The sequence below is a fragment of the Manacus candei genome, unplaced genomic scaffold, assembly GCF_025592945.1.
Source record: "Manacus candei isolate 608988 ecotype Guabito, Panama unplaced genomic scaffold, ASM2559294v1 h1tg000076l, whole genome shotgun sequence".
Classification (NCBI taxonomy): domain Eukaryota; kingdom Metazoa; phylum Chordata; class Aves; order Passeriformes; family Pipridae; genus Manacus; species Manacus candei.
Window position 1 is genome coordinate 5,263,962 of NW_026138124.1, and position 20,275 is coordinate 5,284,236.

General features: G+C 43.5%; 1 protein-coding gene across 7 annotated transcripts in view; it reads left to right on the forward strand.

Annotated features, from left to right (window-relative positions):
- The window catches only part of CUX1 (cut like homeobox 1), a 271,261-nt gene that overhangs the window by 217,928 nt on the left and 33,058 nt on the right, over positions 1-20,275 (forward strand). For 6 of the 7 annotated variants that reach the window (XM_051809835.1, XM_051809836.1, XM_051809839.1 and 3 more), the window contains 3 exons: positions 7,277-7,579; positions 11,786-11,974; positions 16,457-16,721. The exons of the other annotated variant lie outside the window; for it this stretch is intronic. In XM_051809835.1, the coding sequence (XP_051665795.1) occupies positions 7,277-7,579; positions 11,786-11,974; positions 16,457-16,721 (757 nt within the window). The remainder of the gene's footprint in view (positions 1-7,276; positions 7,580-11,785; positions 11,975-16,456; positions 16,722-20,275) is intronic. 7 annotated transcript variants of the gene reach the window in all.

Sequence of the window (20,275 nt, forward strand, 5' to 3'; positions counted from 1 at the left end):
GCTTTCCAGAGCAGCTGAAAACACATTTTTTTCATACAGGCCCAAAGCTAATACAGTTGTAGAAAGTGCAACATAAAATTGCAACAATGCTGTGTAATCCTTCAGCAAGACTCAGCAGCAGGTTTTTTCAGGTATTTCTAACATCTACTCTGATTATTCAGTTTCATGTGCTCCTGACACTTAACATATACTAATATGCAGAGTGGGAACCTTTATTTTTATACTAGCCCAGTAATTCCAGAGTTAACCAAAGCTGGTTCCTCCCCTTTCAGTGCAGACTCACATACATCTGCACCCTTTCCTAAAGGAGTTCTCCTTTGATCCCTCCCCTCATCCACATAAAATCTCCCTCTGAGCCAAGACACAAAATAACATTTTCCCCAAAGTTATAACATTTATGAAACAAACAAACAAACAAATTCTCCATGGTCAGAGTGGGAATCTATAATTGTAACTCTAACGAGGGCTTGCAACTCTGAGTGCCTGTACCTACGTATTTCCCATCATTATATATGCAAACTGCAGGGAGGTTTGTGTACTCCCTACATAGAAGTGGGGGAGTTTATAACTGTAGGGAGGATCATATTTTTATAAGCCACATTAATTTGCAAATTGTGACTAGGTAAGGTTCACTCACTTAGAGTAAATCCACCAAAAGCACTACCTGGGAGAAAGTGCTTTCACGGGTATTTTCGTTAATTAGTCAGAAGAGGGATGAGTTGTAGTGCTCTCCCACAAATGCTGCTCAGCTTTATTACATAGTTCAGACTTGTGCTGCACTCACTGCAATGAGGAGAGTTGTTATTATGGTGCTTTAGAAGATTAAGTTTAGAATGCTAAATTCTTTTCATCCCTGGAAGTGTCCAAGGCCAGGTTGGACAGGGCTTGGAGCACCTTGGTCTAGTGGAAGGTGTCCCTGCCCATAGGAGGGGGTTGGAATGAGATGAGCTTTAAGGTCCATCCCAACCCAAACTATTCTACCCTGCAAAGGCAGCCATGGCTAAAGGTAAAATTAGATAGGAGGGAAAAAAAATATCTCTCTGAAGTTTTCAGAGCCCAGAACATTGAACACCACAGTTGTCCTGAGGATGCTGATCAGCTGTGTGGGATCAGACCCTGATTCTCAGGACAGCATACCCTGGGTTTTGGTCTGCAAATTGGATAGAATGGGCAACCTCATCATCGGGGAAAACAGAAACTAATCCAGTCCCAGTGTGAGACACTTTGATCTCAGGCAGCCTGCCAGGTCTGTTGTTGTCCATTAACTTATCGGCACGAGGAGGTAAACGCAACCCTCAAGTAGCAAATGCTCTTTTAAGAGATTGCAGAGAAATCTCCTGTCCATGTTTGTCTGCTTTCATCTCCCCTATTAACGTGCCAGAAAGGGAGCTAGCAGAACCCGGGATGCTCCAGTGCCTCCTGCTCCACCAGGCTCAGGACGTGGCCGTTCCCCCCATTCCTCCAGAAGGAACTTTGAATTTGCCTGGTTTGGCATAAACCCGGAGCCTGAGCTTTGGACATTGGGGGAAGTGGTGCATCAAAGCAAGCGCCAGTGAAATTGTGTTTGGGTTCTTGTCGGAATGTCACAGAGTACCCTGTCATTTTGTTTTAGCAACTTGTCCTTCCAAATGCGCAGTTCGCCTTATGGCATGCCAGCAGTAAAAATGTCACTTACAATAATTACTTTTTGGTGAAAATGCTTGCTGACTTCCTACCTTCAAGCTGTTTTTTACACAGTGGGGAGATAATAAGAAATGACTTTATCCTGACTGCTCAAATGAACACTAAATGGAATTTAGGTTATTATTACTGCAGATAGAGGACTGTGTATTGAAATTTAAATAGTGGATCAGATAAACTACTGAGATTTGTCTCTGAAAATTATAGTGGATCTGCTTTTTCAATCCACTTCGCTCTGAAACTTAAGGCAGCTGTTGTCTGCCTGCTGTCTTTAGAATATAATATTTTTCATAATCCTTTTAGAGGCCCCTGAATACCTTCTGTGTTTTGCATGGTCTTCCCCAACTTCACCATGTTCTGTACCTCATTCCCCTTGAGTCCTTTTGCAGTTTATTAGCTAAGCCTGTGATAGCAGCAAAGGTTGGAGAGGTTCAGAAGTACAGGGTGTCTTTATGGATGGGCAAGTGTGCCGGGAGGAGAGGCCCGGAGCATTGGGCTTGTGGTTTCTGCTCAAAAATCCAGATTATCTTGTTCAAATCTTTGAATTTTTGATTTACAAGTGGTTGTGAAGTCAGTTTGCTGTCAGAGGTGAGGCAGGGTCTGAGCAAAAGTAGCAAACCTGCAGCTCTCAAGACGCATACAAGGAATTCCACTGGAGGAATCCGTCCGTGCTGGCAGATGTGATGCCTCTGGGACTGGTGAAACCCTATCCGTGTCTCAACTCCACTCCCTCACCCGGATACCTGTGTTGAGGGGGAGACACCCAGGACTGGTGTCAGGTCTTGTAGATGTCTGTGATTTTTCTGGGGAGGTTGGAGCAGGAGTCACCTGCAAGTCTTTGCATCTGAGATGTCCTGAGCCTCAGAGGAGCCTCCAGCTGAGCTGTGCTGTGGATCTGAGCTGTGCTGGTACCGTGGGGTGTGTTGGAAGCCTTCCTGTGGTCAGAAGAGTTCCTGTACATCACAGAAATGCTCCTTCCTGACCAGTGCCCTGCAGTTTTGCAGGATAAACTGAATGTCTCTGCTGAGTTCCTGCACAGAGTGGGGTGATGCTCAGGAGCACTGCTGGAGGGGAGCCCTGTACAACCTGGGATTCCTTACACACTGTAGGAATTTTGTCACATTATGGTGGCAGAACATGATCAGACCCTGTAGAGGGATGTGTCAGGCTGATACTGTGTTGGGAGAAGTGTTTTCAGGTAATCTGCAGGCCACCAGTGGGACAGTCAAGCAATTGAGGACCCAGGGCTGGCCCCAGCATGAGGGTGGGAAATCTTGTAGTTGGAGAAGAGTAAGAAAATCTAATGTGAAGTTCAGGAAAACCACCACAACCGGTGAATTGAGACCAGAACTGTTTTCAGACTTTCTCCCATTTTCCAAAACACTGTCATGACAGAAGCTTTGGGGAAGGTCTAGGGGACGGATGGGACCAAAGCAGTGTTTGGTTTCATCCATTGTGCAAGGGAATGCAAGGCCACAAAAGACTTTTTTGTGTTCATATAACCAAGGCAAGGTCACTTTGTTATGGTTCTCAACCAGTGTTTTAAAATACTCAGACAGACCCCAGTCCTATTTGCTTAATTGTTTGCAAAATTAGTTTAGTTTCTTAACAGATACTAAGGGGTGGAGAGGGGAATGGGCAGGCTGTGATGATGATTTCGGGTGTTGTTGCAGTAAGAGGGTAATTCAAGCAGCAATATTATATTGGGGAAACAGTGTTTAAAAAGAAAATCAGAAGGTGTTTGTGTAATGTTGACTTTGTTTCCATCAATTTATACATCTTCGCTTCAGATTGTGTATCCCTCTCTAGTACTGTAGTAGGAAAAAAACAAAAGGGAAGAATTTCCTGACTTAAGAATAAGGCCCCTGTGTTATACCAGGAGTGATGTGTTCCCAGGAATGGCTCTCTGGCATTGGCAAACTGCCTCAGGTGTATTTGTCTTTTTTGAAGACATACTTGCCTGTGAAATAGCCAGTGTTGGTGTTTGGTTCTCTTCATGTTTTAGCTATGAATGGAGGTCGTTTACACTTGCCAAATATTTCAGATTGCTGGCCCATTTCTGAAAACATCTCTTCTAGTACTTGATTTGCATTTGATTATTATTTTCTATGCTGCATATTTGAATGGGCTTTTTAAAAGCAGTTGGAAGTGCCTAACTTCTCTATTCCCCAGACTATATTTTGAATTAATAATGTAAAAAGGGCCTGGTAGAAACTTTGCCCTTTCATAACTCTGTTATACTTGCATTTTTAGAAGATTTGGATAATTTAAATACATTTATGGTGTATTTTAATCTTTAATGGCGTTTGTCAACAACAACCTGTAATTGTGCAAAAGTTACATGTGTTTTTCTGGTCATTTAAAACTGTCATGTTAAGCTGTGTCTTCATCACATGGTCACCATCTTCCCATAGTTTGGGGACACCCTGTTTCTCCCATCCTCTGTAAAGCTCAGAGCACAACTGATTTCTTTGGCTGCCTGAGGCTTAAAAAATTCCCAGGTTCTGCCATGACCTCATCACTGGGGATACTCTTGATCTCTCCAGCTCTTTACTTCCAGCACCTTATTTTTGAAGCTTGTGGACTTTTCCTTCACATTTTAAATTGGATACGGGCTGTTGGAAAGCAAACTGCAACACCCCTTTGGTACAGCAAAGTTCACCTGGAATTTATTAAAGAAATTTCATCAATAAGTGGTGGCCATGGGGTTTGCAGGTTGTACAGCCTGTAATGCAGTTTTACTTTTGTGTTGACAAAATGATCTCTTCCTCACTAAGCACAAATGTGAAAACATCCAGTGAATATCAGTTACTCATAAGAAACTGGATTGCTCTGAAGTTTGTGCTATTCTTCAGAGCAGTCTGGGGTTAAAAAAGTGGAGCAGGTTTTAAAGAAATAAGCTTTCGATGTATTATTTTCATTGGAAATGGTCAATTGCTACTTTGGAAATCTTAATGCATATTTTTCAGATGTCCTGAATTTGTGTCTTTGTCTTGTGAGGAACTTGAGGGAAATGAATACAGACAAATTATTTCATAAAACATGTGAAATGGCAGTGGATTGACAGTTAAATCTGGAATAGTGAATACAGTCAATTTTCCCCTTTGTTCTGTCAGCAGTCACTTGTACTCTAAATGTCTATTTAATTTTGTAAGTAGATTAACGGGAAATGTTTGCATTATTTGATTATTGAATTTACTTTCCCAAATAATATATCTTTTCTTCAAATATTTACGTGATCTTGAAAATGTTTTTCCAGAAGGGGAAAATGCTAAAAATGAACGGGGAACATATTTTGAGTTATTTGTGGTATAAGTGCATAATGCTTTGCCAGAAATCATTGTACACTTGCCTTTTGGTGGGGAAAAAAAGCAGTTTGTCATCTGTACTGCCTTCCAAAATTAAATTCAGCTAATCCCACCTTTTTGAGCAAATAAGCAGCAGATTGGTCTTAAAGATGAAATTCAAGTAAGCTCTTGATATGTGATATAAAAAATAAATAAGCTTAATATGTGAGCAACAGAGAGCATCTCAGTGATAGATGATAACACAGATTACCTTTGTTGTGTTCGTAATTAGGGTGGGCAGGGAAAGGAGAGGGAGAGGGAAGCGTTAGGAAATGCTTTTGTTTAGTCCTGTGTGGTTGGTTTTGTTGGTTTTGTTTGGGGTTTGTTGTTTGGGGTTTTTTTATTTTGGCTTTTTTTTTTTTTCCCCTGCTCTCCGTGCGCAGTGCACGGATGAGGAATTGTATAGGAAATTTGCAGCTGCTCTAGTTATTCAGGAAGATTTGTATAAGCTGGCACAAGGGACAAAATTAGAGGGAAGTTGAACGAGTGCCGTGCGCTTTATTAGCTTGGCAGCCATAATTTTGACCTTGCTGTGGGTTAAAGGACACAGACCTGAGAAGAAATCTGTTTATCATGTAGGGAATTCATGCCATCCCTGACAGTGTACAGTGAACAAGATGGATGATCTGCCAAATTGGTCCCTCGCATGGGTGAATCAGGGCAAATTTACTGTACAATTCCTTTGCTGCTCCCGATACAAAAATAACGTTTGCGGGGGTTTATTCGGTTGTGTGATGACCCAGGGTGAGCAGAGAAAAGAAATAGGATTTGCAGGATGCTGATTACCTTAAAGATTTATATGCACCTCGCTTTCCTTTATGTCTGCCTCTTTTGCATCTCTCATAAAGCACTAAGGGAAAAAGTCAGATTTTTTGGTTTGAGAGAGCAACTTTATGTGAGTGTCAGGGAGCCTCTTGAATGCAGCATGTGGAAGCTTCCAGTACCCTGAACAAGAGTTATTCTGTGCACCTTGCCTCATTTGAGTCTGACTTTTACTTCTGTAGTATTTCCCCTTGGTGTTTGGGATGTGTTTCCATGCTGTGTGTTCTGTGATTATTTGACATTGATAAATATTGATAAATATTCCGGATAACAAACAAACCGAAAAAAAATAGTGAATTTTACTTCAGCCATTGCCATGGCAGTGATGGGACTGGATGAGGGGAGAGAACCCTCTCATAGCAGCACTACAGGGCCCAGTAAACACAGTTTTGGAGGAGTCTGGCCTCATCCTGCAGAGAGCTGGAGACAAACCCACTGATGGATGAAGCTGAGATCCGTGAGATTAACCGTGTCAGGTCAGGAGATGGGAGACAGCAAGGAGGAGGAAGCAGCTCCACAAAAATGGGAAAGAACTGGATGGAGAAATCATGAGCTCTTTATCTTTTGAGGGGAATTGTTCTTGTAAACCTCGTTGTCTACGTGTTGTTGCTTTTAAAAATGTTCAGACTGTACCCTTAGATGTCTGGATTCTCTGGATAAGCTCAGTCAGTACGTTCTGTTAGAGATAAATTTATTGGGGGAAAACATTCTGTACAGAACCTATTGTTGTTGGCAAATTAACAGATTGGGAAAGCTTTCTTTTAAACCAAGTGTCACAATAACAGATTTGGGTGTCTCCTGATCCACTCACTATCTTTATGTTGGATTCTCAAACGTGTTAATTAATACAGCATAATTACAAACTGTATTTTAATCTTGTTATTTCTGGACAAAGAGAATTGCAAAAATGTGATGCGTGTGATAAGACACAAAATGAAATCAATAACACTCTCAAGATATAGAGTTGTATCAGTTGTAGAAAATCCCTCATTGGCACCACAAAACAGTGGCTCAGTGAGTTTCCTGCAAGTCACAAAAGGAAGCTTAAACCAGTCTATAATGGCAGCTTTAAAAACATCTTTATATAAAAGTGGTGTGGCAAGCAAAACTGTGAGATTTCCTGACCAAGGAAATTGCTTGCAAACTTACAGAGTATTGCACTCCAGTTTTTCCTGATTTTTATTTGTATTTGTACATCTTGTCTTTATAAGAAATCAGAGATGACTCAAGATAAAATTAGAAAATAATTCTGTTTTTAAGAAGAGGTTTTTTAGTACCCAAGTCATAGCAAGTAGAATTTTGCATACTTAGGCATTTCTTTAAGTAGGTAGAATATAAATGAGAAGGAAAGTTAAATATCCTGCAATCAAAACATTACAATTATGCTAAAACGAGGCCTTTTTTCTCTTTTTTCTTTTCAATTACAGAAAGTACTCCAAAGACTTCTGCCAGTTGCAGTCCTGCTCCTGAATCTCCCATGAGTTCCAGTGAGTCAGTGAAAAGCCTGACTGAACTGGTGCAGCAGCCCTGCCCCGCTATAGAGACAAGTAAGGATGGCAAATCCCAAGAATCCAGCGAGCCGCCGGCTTCCGAATCCCAATCCACGACCCCTTTGCCGCTGTCGGGCCACTCGGCACTGAGCATCCAGGAACTGGTGGCCATGTCCCCCGAGCTGGACACCTATGGCATCACAAAGAGGGTCAAGGAAGTGCTAACGGACAACAATCTTGGTAAATCGCTTTATTCTCGTTTCTTGACCGAAATAACGTGTAAGTGCTTTTGGTTTTGAGCTGTAGTTCGGTAGATGTTTGCGAGAATACTCCGGCCCAAGCTTTAATTTGTGAAGAAGATATTTGGGGTTTTTTTAAGCTGGTAGAAAAATCCTTTCAGATTGTCACACTCTACTTAAAATGTCATCACACCCTGGCTCTTCCTAAGCTCTGCTCCTGGCTCACCAGCCAGGTACTGCTCCCACCTCCCAAAATACAGTCCAGCAGGCTGTCAGGACAACCAGAACCCCAAAACCAGCGAGAGCTCTCTTTGGAAAAGAGGCTGTTTTCCCCATACTTACAGATTCAAGGCCCAGCATTTTGGGCACAGGTGAAGTAGAGGAGCCCAGCATGGTTGGAGAGGGAGAGGCATCACAGGCAGAAGCACAGTGTTACCTGTAGAGCTGGGAGGGTAAATCCAAACTCAGCTGAGGTTTAGATGAGCCTGTAGATCACTGCACAGGGCCATTCAGTTACTTTGCTTAGAGATGTGCAAAGCTGAGTCTGCTTTTACCTACACATGAGTTTTGGGGTGTTGAATTCATTGTCATGTTGACATGACTCTGTGTGTGGAATAGTCAAAGGGAATAACCTGATCTGAGTACAGGAAGTCCACATTAATTAATGCTGCCACTGTGCCTCTAAATTACTGGTTCTTCATATGTCTTTAACACTTGCTTCCCTCACAAGGCTTTGGGAAACCTTTAGGGGTCCTTTGAGTCTGTGGCAGGAGGGCAGCAAGGCTGTCCCAGTGTTACCTGCTCCTGCTTCTGGGGCTTAGCAAGGGATTCATCTCACCCTCTGTTAGGTGTTCAAAATAACATCTGGGACTCTCCAGAAGTACCAGAATTCTCTTCACCACAAATGGGACCAAAAAGATAAGTTTACATTTAGACTGACAGTGATACTTAGGTGAGAAGAATTTTGTCCATGTCATCTGAACATTATGACTGTAAAAGCAAAAACTCCTCTGTTTTAGTATGTAAGGAAGCCTTTTTTTTCATCTAGACACAGAATAAATGTTATTATCTCAGATTATTTTTCTAAGGGGAAAAGTACCAGGAGGGGGGAGATTTCAAGTTCTCATTTAACAGAATTTGGAAAAAAAAAAAAAAAAAAAAAAAAAAAGAAAAAAAAGAAAATGGCCTTGATCCTTGATCATGGACATACCCTGCATGAGATTGTGTTCCACTGAGCCCAGCAGAATTCCTTGTCCATGCACACTGGCATGGGCACATGGTGGTTCCTTGTTCAGTGGAGATAACATAGGGATAAAGCTTTAAGTCATGATCAGGGTTTGTAGGTCTAAGCCCCTGGTTTTTGAGCAAAATGCTGTTGAGTGCTGTACCTGCTCTGGTGTTCCAGAGAGGTTTGAAAAAGTATTTTTGTTTACATTTGCTTTGATGCCATTTTTACTTAGTCTTTTTTATTTCCCATGATTTTTGTTTTCCTACAGTGTGGCTGACAAGCCTAAAAAGCAGCAGAAGAGCCAGGAAATGTCCCCCAAACTGTGCATTAGGTGTGGAACCAGTTTCAATGTCTCCTTTTGTGCCCTCAGTGTGCTAGTGCACCAGATTGACTGGTGCACAGGTTTCTCTGTCTTAGGCCACGGGGCCTTGTTCAACTCTCACCAGTCAGGGGAATGGCTTTAAATGGAAAGAGAGGTTTAGATGGGATAATAGGAAGAAATTCTTCCCTGTGAGGGTGGTGAGGCCCTGGCACAGGTTGCCCAGAGAAGCTGTGGCTGCCCCATCCCTGGAAGTGTCCAAGGCCAGCTTGGATGGTGCTTGGAGCAACCTGGGCTAGTGGAGGGTTCCCTGCCCATGGCAGGGGGTAGCAAGATGGTCTTTAAGGTCCCTTATCACTGGCTGATGATTCTGTGATTTCAGCAAACAGTGCTGGCACTGTTAACGTGGAGATGTTGCCCCAAATGTCAGAGTATCTTCAGTGATTCCCTGTTGGGCAACATGTAACTTAGAGAGGGAAGCAGATGCCCTGAGCTGTTGTAGGATTACAGTGGTGGGTATTTTGTAGAAAGGGCCAGGACTATCCATGAAACCAACGCAGAAAGTTTTGTCCATCAGTGGAACAGGCATGAAGGATGAGAAGTTTTAGGAAACCTGTGCTTAAAAATATTCCCACTATTAATAGTGCTCTGATGAAGATGGAGCGTGATACACCTGCTGCCTGCTGAGGATGATTTCTAACACCTTCCCCATTAGCTTGGGAGGCTTTCAGGTGTTTTATCCCCTCCTGCCATATCCTGGAATAATATAAATGACATAAACATCTTTAGCTTTGTTCTTAACACCTAGAGAACATGATGTTACCTCCTTCCACCTTTGCATTTTTAATTTTTAGGGTGTAGTTTGAGGTTCATTTCCTTCAGCAGCACTGTTAGTACCCGATCTGGGCTGCTCATTCCCAACCCTTTTGCAAATTTGTGCCCATATTCCTGTTTGTGTGGCCACACAATAACAGATTTTTAAAGTAGCTGTCTTATCTTGCTGGTAGCTGGCAGGTTTACAGGGAAATGGATGAGGCCCTAACTGATGTTTTTAAACACAAACAGGGAGCAGGTTACCCCAGCAATACACGAGATAAAATTGGCCTTGAATTACCTCTTTTGTCTGATTTTCCTGATACTGAGGGTAATGGAAAATCACTTATTACTTAGGAACTTAAGTGAATTCTGCATGTAGTTTTCTGATCAGTCTGTAAGAACCATTTTCAGTGTTAGTTTTAGAGCTTATTAGCAGAGTGTCATGTTAAGCCCTGTCTTCCTTTCCCCTCTCTGCCTCTCATCTCAGCTGCTTCCTCCAAAAGCTTTGCAGACCCACCTGCCCCACTCATCTGAATGGACACTGTTCATCTTCTGACTGGTCCCACGTTCCCTTCTCTCCCCATACAGACAAACAAAAATCACCAAAAGCAGTCTTGGGATATTTTTAACGAGAATGAGGAGGAGATCCTGGAGTTAAGCACAGAGAATAGGTCTATAGAGCAGGTGTTTTCCATGACCTGTTTGTGTCAGGATCAGGTGAGGTTGTGAAGGCAAGAGCTGATGGTGTGGGCATGTCCTGCAGAGCTGTAGGGTCGTTAGCCCCCACTCATCCCTGTTGTCCCTTAGGAATCTGTTGGTTGGCACTGGCTCAGAGTGCTGGGAAGTGAAGGGAAAGTGTTCTGTTGTGTGTTAGTGAGGGCACTCAAAAGCTACAGATCAGACACGAGACCCCAAGGCCCAAACTTGGGGGGTATGGGAAGATCTTTGGGTTACCTTGAAATTCCATAATGGCAGGGCTTCTGTCTTAAATCACCTAGGTGACTCAGATGACCCCAGGCTCTCTCTTGTAGCACAAGCTGTTGGGATCAAGGCAGTTCAGCTCAGGGAGAACGCTGAAGTGAAGGGGTTTAGAAAACCAGCTCTGTGGTTGGGTTCGAGCTGCACAGGGATTTTCCCCAGTCCTTGATAAGATAGACCTTAACCATATAAAGTCAGTGTCACCAGTGCACTCACAGATGCTGTGCACTGAAAGGCATTTGCAGATGTCACCCTGATAAAACGACAACATTTTGAAAGAGAACTAAAACTAAGTATCCTGAACCAGAAGTACTGTAGAGGCTGTAAAAAAACCTGTAATACTGTAGATTGTGATTATCTCTGGTTGGTGAGACAACAGTTAGAACCCCACAGATAGTACAGCACAGAAAATACATACACGTGTCTGTGAGGACACTGCTGAAGGTGGGGGGGTTGCACTGGTCTTGGTTCATTAATTGCTGGAAATGTTTGGATTGCCCTGTTGGAATGAAGCTGTGGCACTGCCCTCCTGCATAAGAGCTAAGGAGCCTCACTGCTCTCACTAGTTGCCTGCTTAGCTGGAAGTTCAGTTCACTTTTCAGCTCCTTAATTTTATTTTTTGCACACTGTCTCGCTGTAAGGTCCCGGTCCCCAAACGTGTGTCTCAGGCAGATCCCAAGGATTAAATTAAAGCTCAATATTTACCCTTTCAGTGGGGGGCAGAGCTTTTATCCTCCTAAATGTTTCTTTTGGGGTTTTCAAGCCCTTCTGAAGTAAGAACAATTGCCGAGCGGTCTGGTAGAACGTGTTCTTTCCGGCGAGCCCCTCGGCTGAGTGAACTCACGCGCTTCTCGATTTCGTATTAGGTCAGCGTTTGTTCGGGGAGACAATCCTAGGCCTAACACAAGGCTCTGTCTCAGACCTTCTGGCTCGCCCGAAGCCCTGGCACAAGCTGAGTCTGAAGGGACGGGAGCCCTTTGTCCGCATGCAGCTGTGGCTGAACGATCCCAACAACGTGGAGAAGCTGATGGATATGAAACGAATGGAGAAAAAAGGTAACTCGGGGCGCCGGTGCTGACTCATGTTTTCCGTCCTCTCGAAGATCAGCGTGTCTTTTAGAACTCTCCATAAATAGTAGAGAGGCAGCATTGATCCAGTATTACGAAGGTTATGCAAAAGGACTTCGTGGCAGCTTTTCCAGAGCTTTATTTGATGCTTGCTCAAGCAGATACATCTCAAAAGAAAAGAAATGTTAAAAAAAAAAAACGACAACAACAAAGCCAAACAAAAAAAAAACAACCCCAAACCCTGAATATTCACCAGCTACTGGGAAATCATTGCTATATTCTCCTGTAGATTAATTACTGAGGCCCTGGGGTAGCACTGATAACTTGCCTTACCAAATGAGAAATGCAAGTTTGGGGCTGGCTTTGGGTTATTAGTTAATAGTGCTGCAGCTGGTCACAGATGTTGGGCTGGAAGAACTGTGCATTGATTCCTGAGAGAGCTTCTTGCCAGTCCTGCACTGATGGTCTCTAGGAGAAAAGAAAAATGCAGCCTTTATAAAAGGGTGTTTGAGAATAATTATATTTGTAGCCTTTATGGGGGGGGGGAAGGTGATTGTGTTAGTACATGCTCACATAAAACAAGGTCGTGAGGGTGGACCTGTGAAAGAATCTGAGTTGTTGTTGGGTATCTTAGTAGGGAGCATATCCTGCACATTTATCCTACTTCTCTCTATTTTAAATTCCTTACTAAAGACCAGTGGTTATTCAGAGCCCTGTTTTTAGTACGTTTGTGTGATTTTACAAGAGACTCAGAGGCTGCCATTATCAGCAGTTAACTAATTAATGATATATACATCTCTCGAGCTATCCCTTAATGATATTAGCACAGACATCATTAATCGTGTACACTGAAAGCACTGCTGTTGACTGATGTTCTGAAAGCATTTACACATTTGATCAAGAACTTGGTGATTATATTTAAAATTGCAGTGAGGGAGCTTCTGGGAAAATTACAGTCTTGCAGGCTTTTAAGAAGAAATTCAAATCCTCATCACAGTGTAATATAAAGCAGTGCAGTATCTTATCACAGATTGTGAGTGATCTTCCATGGGGAGTAAAATCCACTTGGGTTTCCCACCTCCAACTGTAAACCAAAGGGAACCATGAGGGGTTTTGCTGTATTAGAAAAGTGGCAGAAATAAAATTGTCAGCTAGCTGGATTTTTATAGCCTCGAAGAGAATATTGCCCATAATGCAGGAAAATAAAATCAAAATAATTTAAAAGTAGTGTTGACAATATCCTTTCAAAACTATTTTCTAAACTGGATTCTTATCAAACAGTGAGCAATACATATGCTCTGTAGATGGTACCTGAATAGAGATAAGGCCATAAATCATTGAGACTCTGCACTGAGCTCCTGAGCTGTTCAAGTGCTGTCCTCAGAGCAGTCTGAAGTGAATTCAGACCTGTATTTCCTGCAAAATCCTTTCATGCAGGTAAGGATCCTGTGATTTAACCTTTTAAATTGCTCTAGAGCCACATTAAGAATTTAACTTTCCCTTCAGCTAATGTCAGTTAAAGAACAATGCGCCTGGATCTGCTTCCAGTGAAACATTATTATCAATTATTTCTCTGCCACATTTTATTAAGGGAGTAAATTAATAATTATGATAAAGGTGAGCTGCATATATCTTTTTTTTTTTTTCTGTTCCGCCAGGCTGAAGTTTGTGCTATAAATGTCCATTTTAAAATGGTTCTGAAAATTTGCAATGTACATTAACCACCCTCTTTGGAGGAAGCCAGGGGTGCAGGCTCACCAGGCTGAGACACTTTGCACACCTTTCCTGCCTTGCAGGAGTTCATTCCTCTCATAACCTGCCAGGCTGTGTGTGTGCTGCTGGCAGCATCACACTCTTCACAGAACAGCCCTGAATCCTGCTGGCAGGAGAATATTTAATTCCCCTCATTTCCCCATTATTTTGCCTTGTAATAATCTTGTTCAATACCACGTAAGATAAAAATTATGGTGAGGGGGAAAAAAGGTGTAACTCAGGGGATAGAGTTGGCTTTGACAAGTCAGTCTCAGACCCAGATCCAGACCTTTGCCCAAATTACATCTGGGTTTCTTTTTTTTTTTCATATGTCTCCTGAGAAGTGGAGACTGGTCACAGACAAAAATCAAGCTTCTCCAAAAATAAAGTGTGTTTGCAACTTGGATTCCAGTTTGAGCCTTGCTGTCACTGCAAATGTGCTGAATGATCTCCTTATGCTGTCTACACACAGCACATATGTTTGAAATAAAAATTAAAATGGAAAAGCTCTTATAAATGTCATCTGAGTTTCCAGAGACCAGCATTAAACCCTAAATAAAGCCTGGGTGCTAGTTCTGCCTTTGGCCCAATGGAAATTTGTTCTGATAATTGATTATCCCCCAGAAAACAATTGCTGCTGACAGAGCGGTGGGGACACCCTCCTCTTTATTTTTATGTTAATGAAATGTGAGCATTTATAGAATTTGTTTCATTCCCATGAGAGCAGCCTAAATCAGCCACTGCACCTTTGGTGATCCCAGTGTGAGGTTCCAGGAGCAGAGGTAGGGATACCCTGAGCACCTTTTTACATCTTCCATGCCAGGTTCTGTTTTGTCTCATGGCCTTCTTGAAGTTGCTGCCCATTGCTCAGGTGATGGATGTTGTCCTCCAGCCTCTTGGTTCTGCTATCCAAGGAGACAAGGGAGCCTTGTCTGTAGTTTGCATGTCAGTGCAAGTTGGAAATAACATCTAGGAAGGAGTCTTGAGATTAAAAACCTTATAGAAATGTGAGATTCTCTTGCTGGAATGATTAATTCCATGGTAGAAGGTTGTTACAGCTCCTTGAAGGCTGCAAAAATAAGGCCAATGGGTCACCTTGAAATAATGCAGAATCTTTGCTGTTCTGCATCTGGTTGGAACAACTTCAATAGGTGGGTTTTTAAGGAAATTTATTTTAAAACAAAAACACTTTGGTTTTTTATGGTTTTTTCAAACGTGTGCAGGACTGTATCACGTCAGAGTGATGGATCACGAGCATCTCACGTTCTGTTCCATGCCAGTGATCTTACACAGCAGGCAATCCACAGGTAATCTGTCATATTCAGGAAAAACAAAATGCAGGCCATGCAGATACCCCCAAAGGTTACAGAGTTGCTCAGAATTCACTTCAGTGATAGTAAGACACAGCGTAAAAGGTCCCACTGGAGGTGCCAGCATGTAGAGGACACGATGCTGGAACCCACTGGAGCCAGAAAACCCGGCCAGTCCTGGAGGGAGCTCTGCCAGCAGAAGTTGGCCAGTGTGAGCAGGGCTTTGAACACTGCAGTTTATTTGATTGCATTGTATTTTTATTCTTTGTGCACCCTCAGCTTGAAGGCAGAGCTGTGGGGAGAGAGGAATTGATTTCTTTGAAGAATTTGGTTGCTGACCGGTGTGACGTGCCCCACGTTAGTCCCTGGCTCCAACCAGAGCTCCTGGCTCTTGGAGATTTAGTGCCTGCTAGATTGATGTCAGGCTGGTGTAGTCTGGAATTTAATAGCCAAGGTTATCAAATTGCAGCTCTCGAATACCTAAACTCTTAAATATCTAGAAGGTATTTAACAGGCCATTAAAGATTTTATTGACAAGATTCATCTATATTTGCTGTTTTCAGCCCCCTCATTAGCAATGCTTGTGCATGATACTGCCAGGTGCAGTAAATCCCACCTCTCTGTGCCTGGTGTAAATCAATCAAGTCAGTGACAGCGTTTGCTGGGACTCTTTCCTTGCGGGATTTGCCAGGATAATTCACTCCCCGTCGGGGAGGAGGGTCAGTGGCAGGATCACAGCCTCACTGAGCTCCATCAGTGCAGTGAGAGCTTTCTTGAAAGTACATGTGTTTTGGAGGGAGCTTGGTGTAGGGGAGGAGGAGGGTGCTGGGGGCTGGTTATCTTTCATAACCTGTCACTGCCGTAGTGAAGAGCTGTAGGAAAAGGCAGCACAGCCCATCACTGGGATCTCTGAGCTCCAAGCGCCATCGTGTGTTGGAGATGGTGTGGGAAGGCAGGAAAGGCTGCCTTCCACTTCCACGGTCATATTTTTCCTTCAGAGACCTTAGTGTTAGAGAGACCTTCGTGCACATCTGAAATGTTTTTACCACCAAACTCGTTTCAGCTGAAATGAAGTGCGACTGTCCCGATCAGGTGCTCACATGGGAGTTCTGCTCTCGAAAGAGTGAATTTGAAATGAGTCCTGTGAACTGAACCCTGTCATTCGTGTCCCACATTCGTTGAAAAAGCAGAAGACCCTGGCAGGTTTCCAGTTGATCTACCCTCTTTTCTGCTCTTTCTGCCTCTTGCATCCTCCCCGTGTTTGCTCTCCTCTGGTCTCTGGTGATGCCCTGAGTAGCCCATCCGTGCATCTACAACCTGTCACCTCCGTGTTTATCCCGCAGCTCGTGCACTCATTGATTTTGCATTTGTATTCAGCCGGGGCTGATCCAATGTGCTTCTCTTTCAGCCTACATGAAACGGCGACACAGCTCTGTCAGCGACAGTCAGTCCTGCGAGTCCTCATCCGCTGGCATCGACTACAGCCAGGGGGCCAGCCCACAGCCCCAGCACCAGCTCAAGAAGCCCCGGGTGGTGCTGGCACCAGAGGAGAAGGAAGCTCTGAAACGAGCCTACCAGCAAAAGCCATACCCATCACCAAAAACCATTGAGGAACTCGCTACGCAGCTCAACTTGAAAACCAGCACCGTGATCAACTGGTTCCACAATTACAGGTATGTGATCTCCCGGGAGCCCTGCTCCTCAGGGGTTTGTTGGGTTTGCTTTGGCAGGGTACTGCTCTGCTCCAGCAGACTGTGTCTGCTTCCACCAGCACCGGGGGGTTGTATAAGATGAACGGTTTCGACAGCAGGGAGGTTCTGACTAACGTGGTGCTAATGCTCCAGACTGATTTTAAGTCATCCCTGAGGAGCAGCAATATTCACATATTGATGGAAGTAGTGCTTTTAAACTGAAAGTCTCGCTTTTGGGGTGGGCGTGGATGTAGAGATGTCCACTGATGAATATTTATAAACCCACTGCAGTAGGCAAGGCTGCTCTGTCGGACTCACATAGGCACACTCACACGTGTTAGGGGGGTGTTGTGGGTGTTATCCCCAGGTCACTGGATGGGGGGTGCTTGGAAGTGTCCGGATGGCATCAGAATTGTCCTGCTTTCATTGTGTTGTTTTCCTGCATGAGAGCAAAAAAGAGAATTTTCTTTTAGGTCTTGAGCCACTGAGAGCTCTGAAAATAGGTACAGTGTGTTTTTGGGAAGCTCTATAGAGTCATGAAGGACAGAGAACTGATAACCCTGATATCAGATGTGGCCACAGAGAGGGACTTCTTACAAGGGCATGTAGTGACAGGACAGGGGGGAGTGGCTTTAAACTGACAGAGGGCAGTGTTGGATGGGATATTGGGAAGAAATTCTTCCCTGTGAGGGTGGTGAGGCCCTGGCACAGGTTGCCCAGAGGACCTGTGGCTGCCCCATCCCTGGAAGTGTCCAAGGGCAGGTTGGATGGGGCTTGGAGCAACCTGGGCTAGTGGAAGGTGTCCCTGCCCATGGCAGAGGGGTGGAATGAGATGGTGTTTAATGTCCTTTCCATCCCAAACCACGATCTGTAATTCTATGATTTATTTCACTGTTGTGATTTAATCATTGAGCTCCACTAAAATGAAATAAGATGTTGATCTGTTCAGTGCCTTTCTCACTTGAGAGGGAACCTTCTCCACCTTCAAACCACTGAAGTAGGTTTTGGCCTAGAGACAGCAATAAAAAGAAACAACACCAGAACAGCATATAAGAATTATAAGGATTTGAATAAACATATTATCAACTGTGCTTGGGATTGGGAATCTTAATTAGTGCAGCAGACTTTTCTCCAAGATATTTGTGCTAATGAATATTGAACAGGTACAGTTAAGCTACCAGATTTAATACTATTCTGCTCCTTCAGTCAGAGCCAGCAATGTTCCTAATTAGTCCAGACTGCTAAACTTGTTTGTTTTTAGAAACTGCTAACATTTCAAGGGTATTTTTCACTTTAGCCCTTCTCATCTTTTACCAGGGAAGTTGCTGAAGCAGAAGCAACAGAGTTTAATGAGATATCTCAGAAATATTATGCACAACAGTTAAATAATGTTTATAGTAAACTATACAAAATTTTAAAATTATAACCAAGAAATAATCACATTTACACTGAGTTTCCCTGCCTTGAACTCGGTGCAGACGCAGCATCTTCCGCCGCTCAGAGTTCTCCAAACACAGGCCTCTTCCAGTTCCCACTTCCAGGCAATTATACACAAGTTGGAGGAATGCCTGTGAAAATAACGTTCCCCTCGGCCTGACAGCAAGATGTGCTGTTCTCACTTAGGCAGATGAGCACAGAGCACTGGTGGCACTGGTGGCATGTGTCACCTCCCTCGTTCCCACGGGCTGCCCTGCCCGGGAACGTGCTCGGCCACGGAGGGGAGGTGCTGACAGCTGTATGCAAAATAAAAACACCTCTAAATGAGGGGCTGTGGGCTGCTGGGCAGCACAAACCCGGGTGCTGAGCGATCTGGACCTGCTCCCAGATGTGCTGCTGAGGCTCCGGGAGTTTTAAGAGCTCCTTCAAGCCTGTTTGGAGCCCTGGGTGCTCTGAGCAGTTGGCACCACTGAAAAATCAAAACACATCCCTGTTCCTTTCCTCTGTACAGTAACTTTCTTAGCTTTCATGCATGGAGTACTCTTAAATAATTTGTAGGACACTGCAGAAGAGGTACAGGTTTTATGTTCTGCAAGGGGAGCAGGGTCTGACCGTTCTGCAGCTCATGTGTTGTAAGAAATGGGTGGTCTTTCCCCTGTTCATCTTCTCCAGGCCACACTTTAATTTATTTATCTCTTGTATACTCTCCCTCAGCCATTTCTTTTCCAAACTGAAGAGTTTTCATGCAGAAGCAGTTCCACATCTCAAGCCATCTGCTAAATTCTTTAATGTTAATTTTTACTTAAAATAACTTCAGATAAGGCAGGGCACAGATTTGGACAGGTTTGTCTTCCCGTCTCCTGGGAATCCTGTTGCAGTGATGCTTTTCCTTTCAGGTTCAGCCCAAATCTCACTTTTCCAGAGGTGGTTGATGCAGCAAGATCTACCTTTATGTCCACCAGACGGAAATTCAGCATTAGTATTTATTTTCTGCAGCAAAAAGAAACTTAAAAAAAAATCCTCAGCAGGCAAAGAAATAATTCACTTCAGAATATAAATAGGTATAAAGGATTTTGATATATCTGTGAACTTTCCAAGTCTGTGGCTTTACACCTTACCAGTCACATAGCTCTCAAAATATTAAATAAATATCCCTTACTTTGCATTAGTGAAGCACATACAGGACACACGAGAGTTCGAGGCTCTGTTGTCTTAAAAATATCACAAAAGAGTGGGAGGAAGGAATTTCTGTCCCACTTCACCTGTGGAAACTGGCACATAAATTCAGTAGGGTCACAGAGATGATACTACAGGCCCATCAGGAATTAAACCAGACTTTCTGGAATTGTAATCCCAAATTCTGAGCACATTTTTCAATGAACTCTGTGTTGTGCTTGCTCTGATGTTGTCCAGGGAACTGCAGCAAACACCCCAGGAGATGGCTGACGTTTTGAGTTACACTGATAAATGCCAACAGGGTGTGTGGATGTCGAGGCCAACACCTTCCACCAACAGGAATGCCCTCTGGAATTTTCTAGCTGCTGTCACCAGTTCTTCTTTACCATAGGGATTTAATTACTATGTTAATCAGGAGCCAGACTAGATTCCAGAAGCAATATATTGGGTGTGAATTCCGGGGATTTCCCCAGACGTGGAACTGATGTTTGGTCAGATACTGGGTGAGGATGTCAGCATTCAGTACCTGCTGGAGCAGAGGTATTTTAAATGCCATGCAGGCACCAAGCTCTTATCAGTTTCCTCTCCTGACTTGGGGAACGTTACAGAAGCAGCGTGTTCTGGATCAATGTCCATGCAGGGAGATTACAGGCTCAAAGAGAGCCTGATAATCGATGTTGCAGGATGCATGCAGTTAATGGTAATGGAAAATTAATGTTAGCACCTGTGGTCTTCTGTTAGGTGAGTAATATTCTCCCAGGGAAAATTACAGACCCCCTAAATCCTTCAGAAGTGTGGAGTCAGCAATACTGCTGAAATACTCGGTTGCATTTCAAATAAGTCAATAATATCATTAGTTTCAAAAGCTGTATTCAGATGGTGTTCTGCATTTGGCCTAATGTTTTTCCATTGTGTGCTGTCTT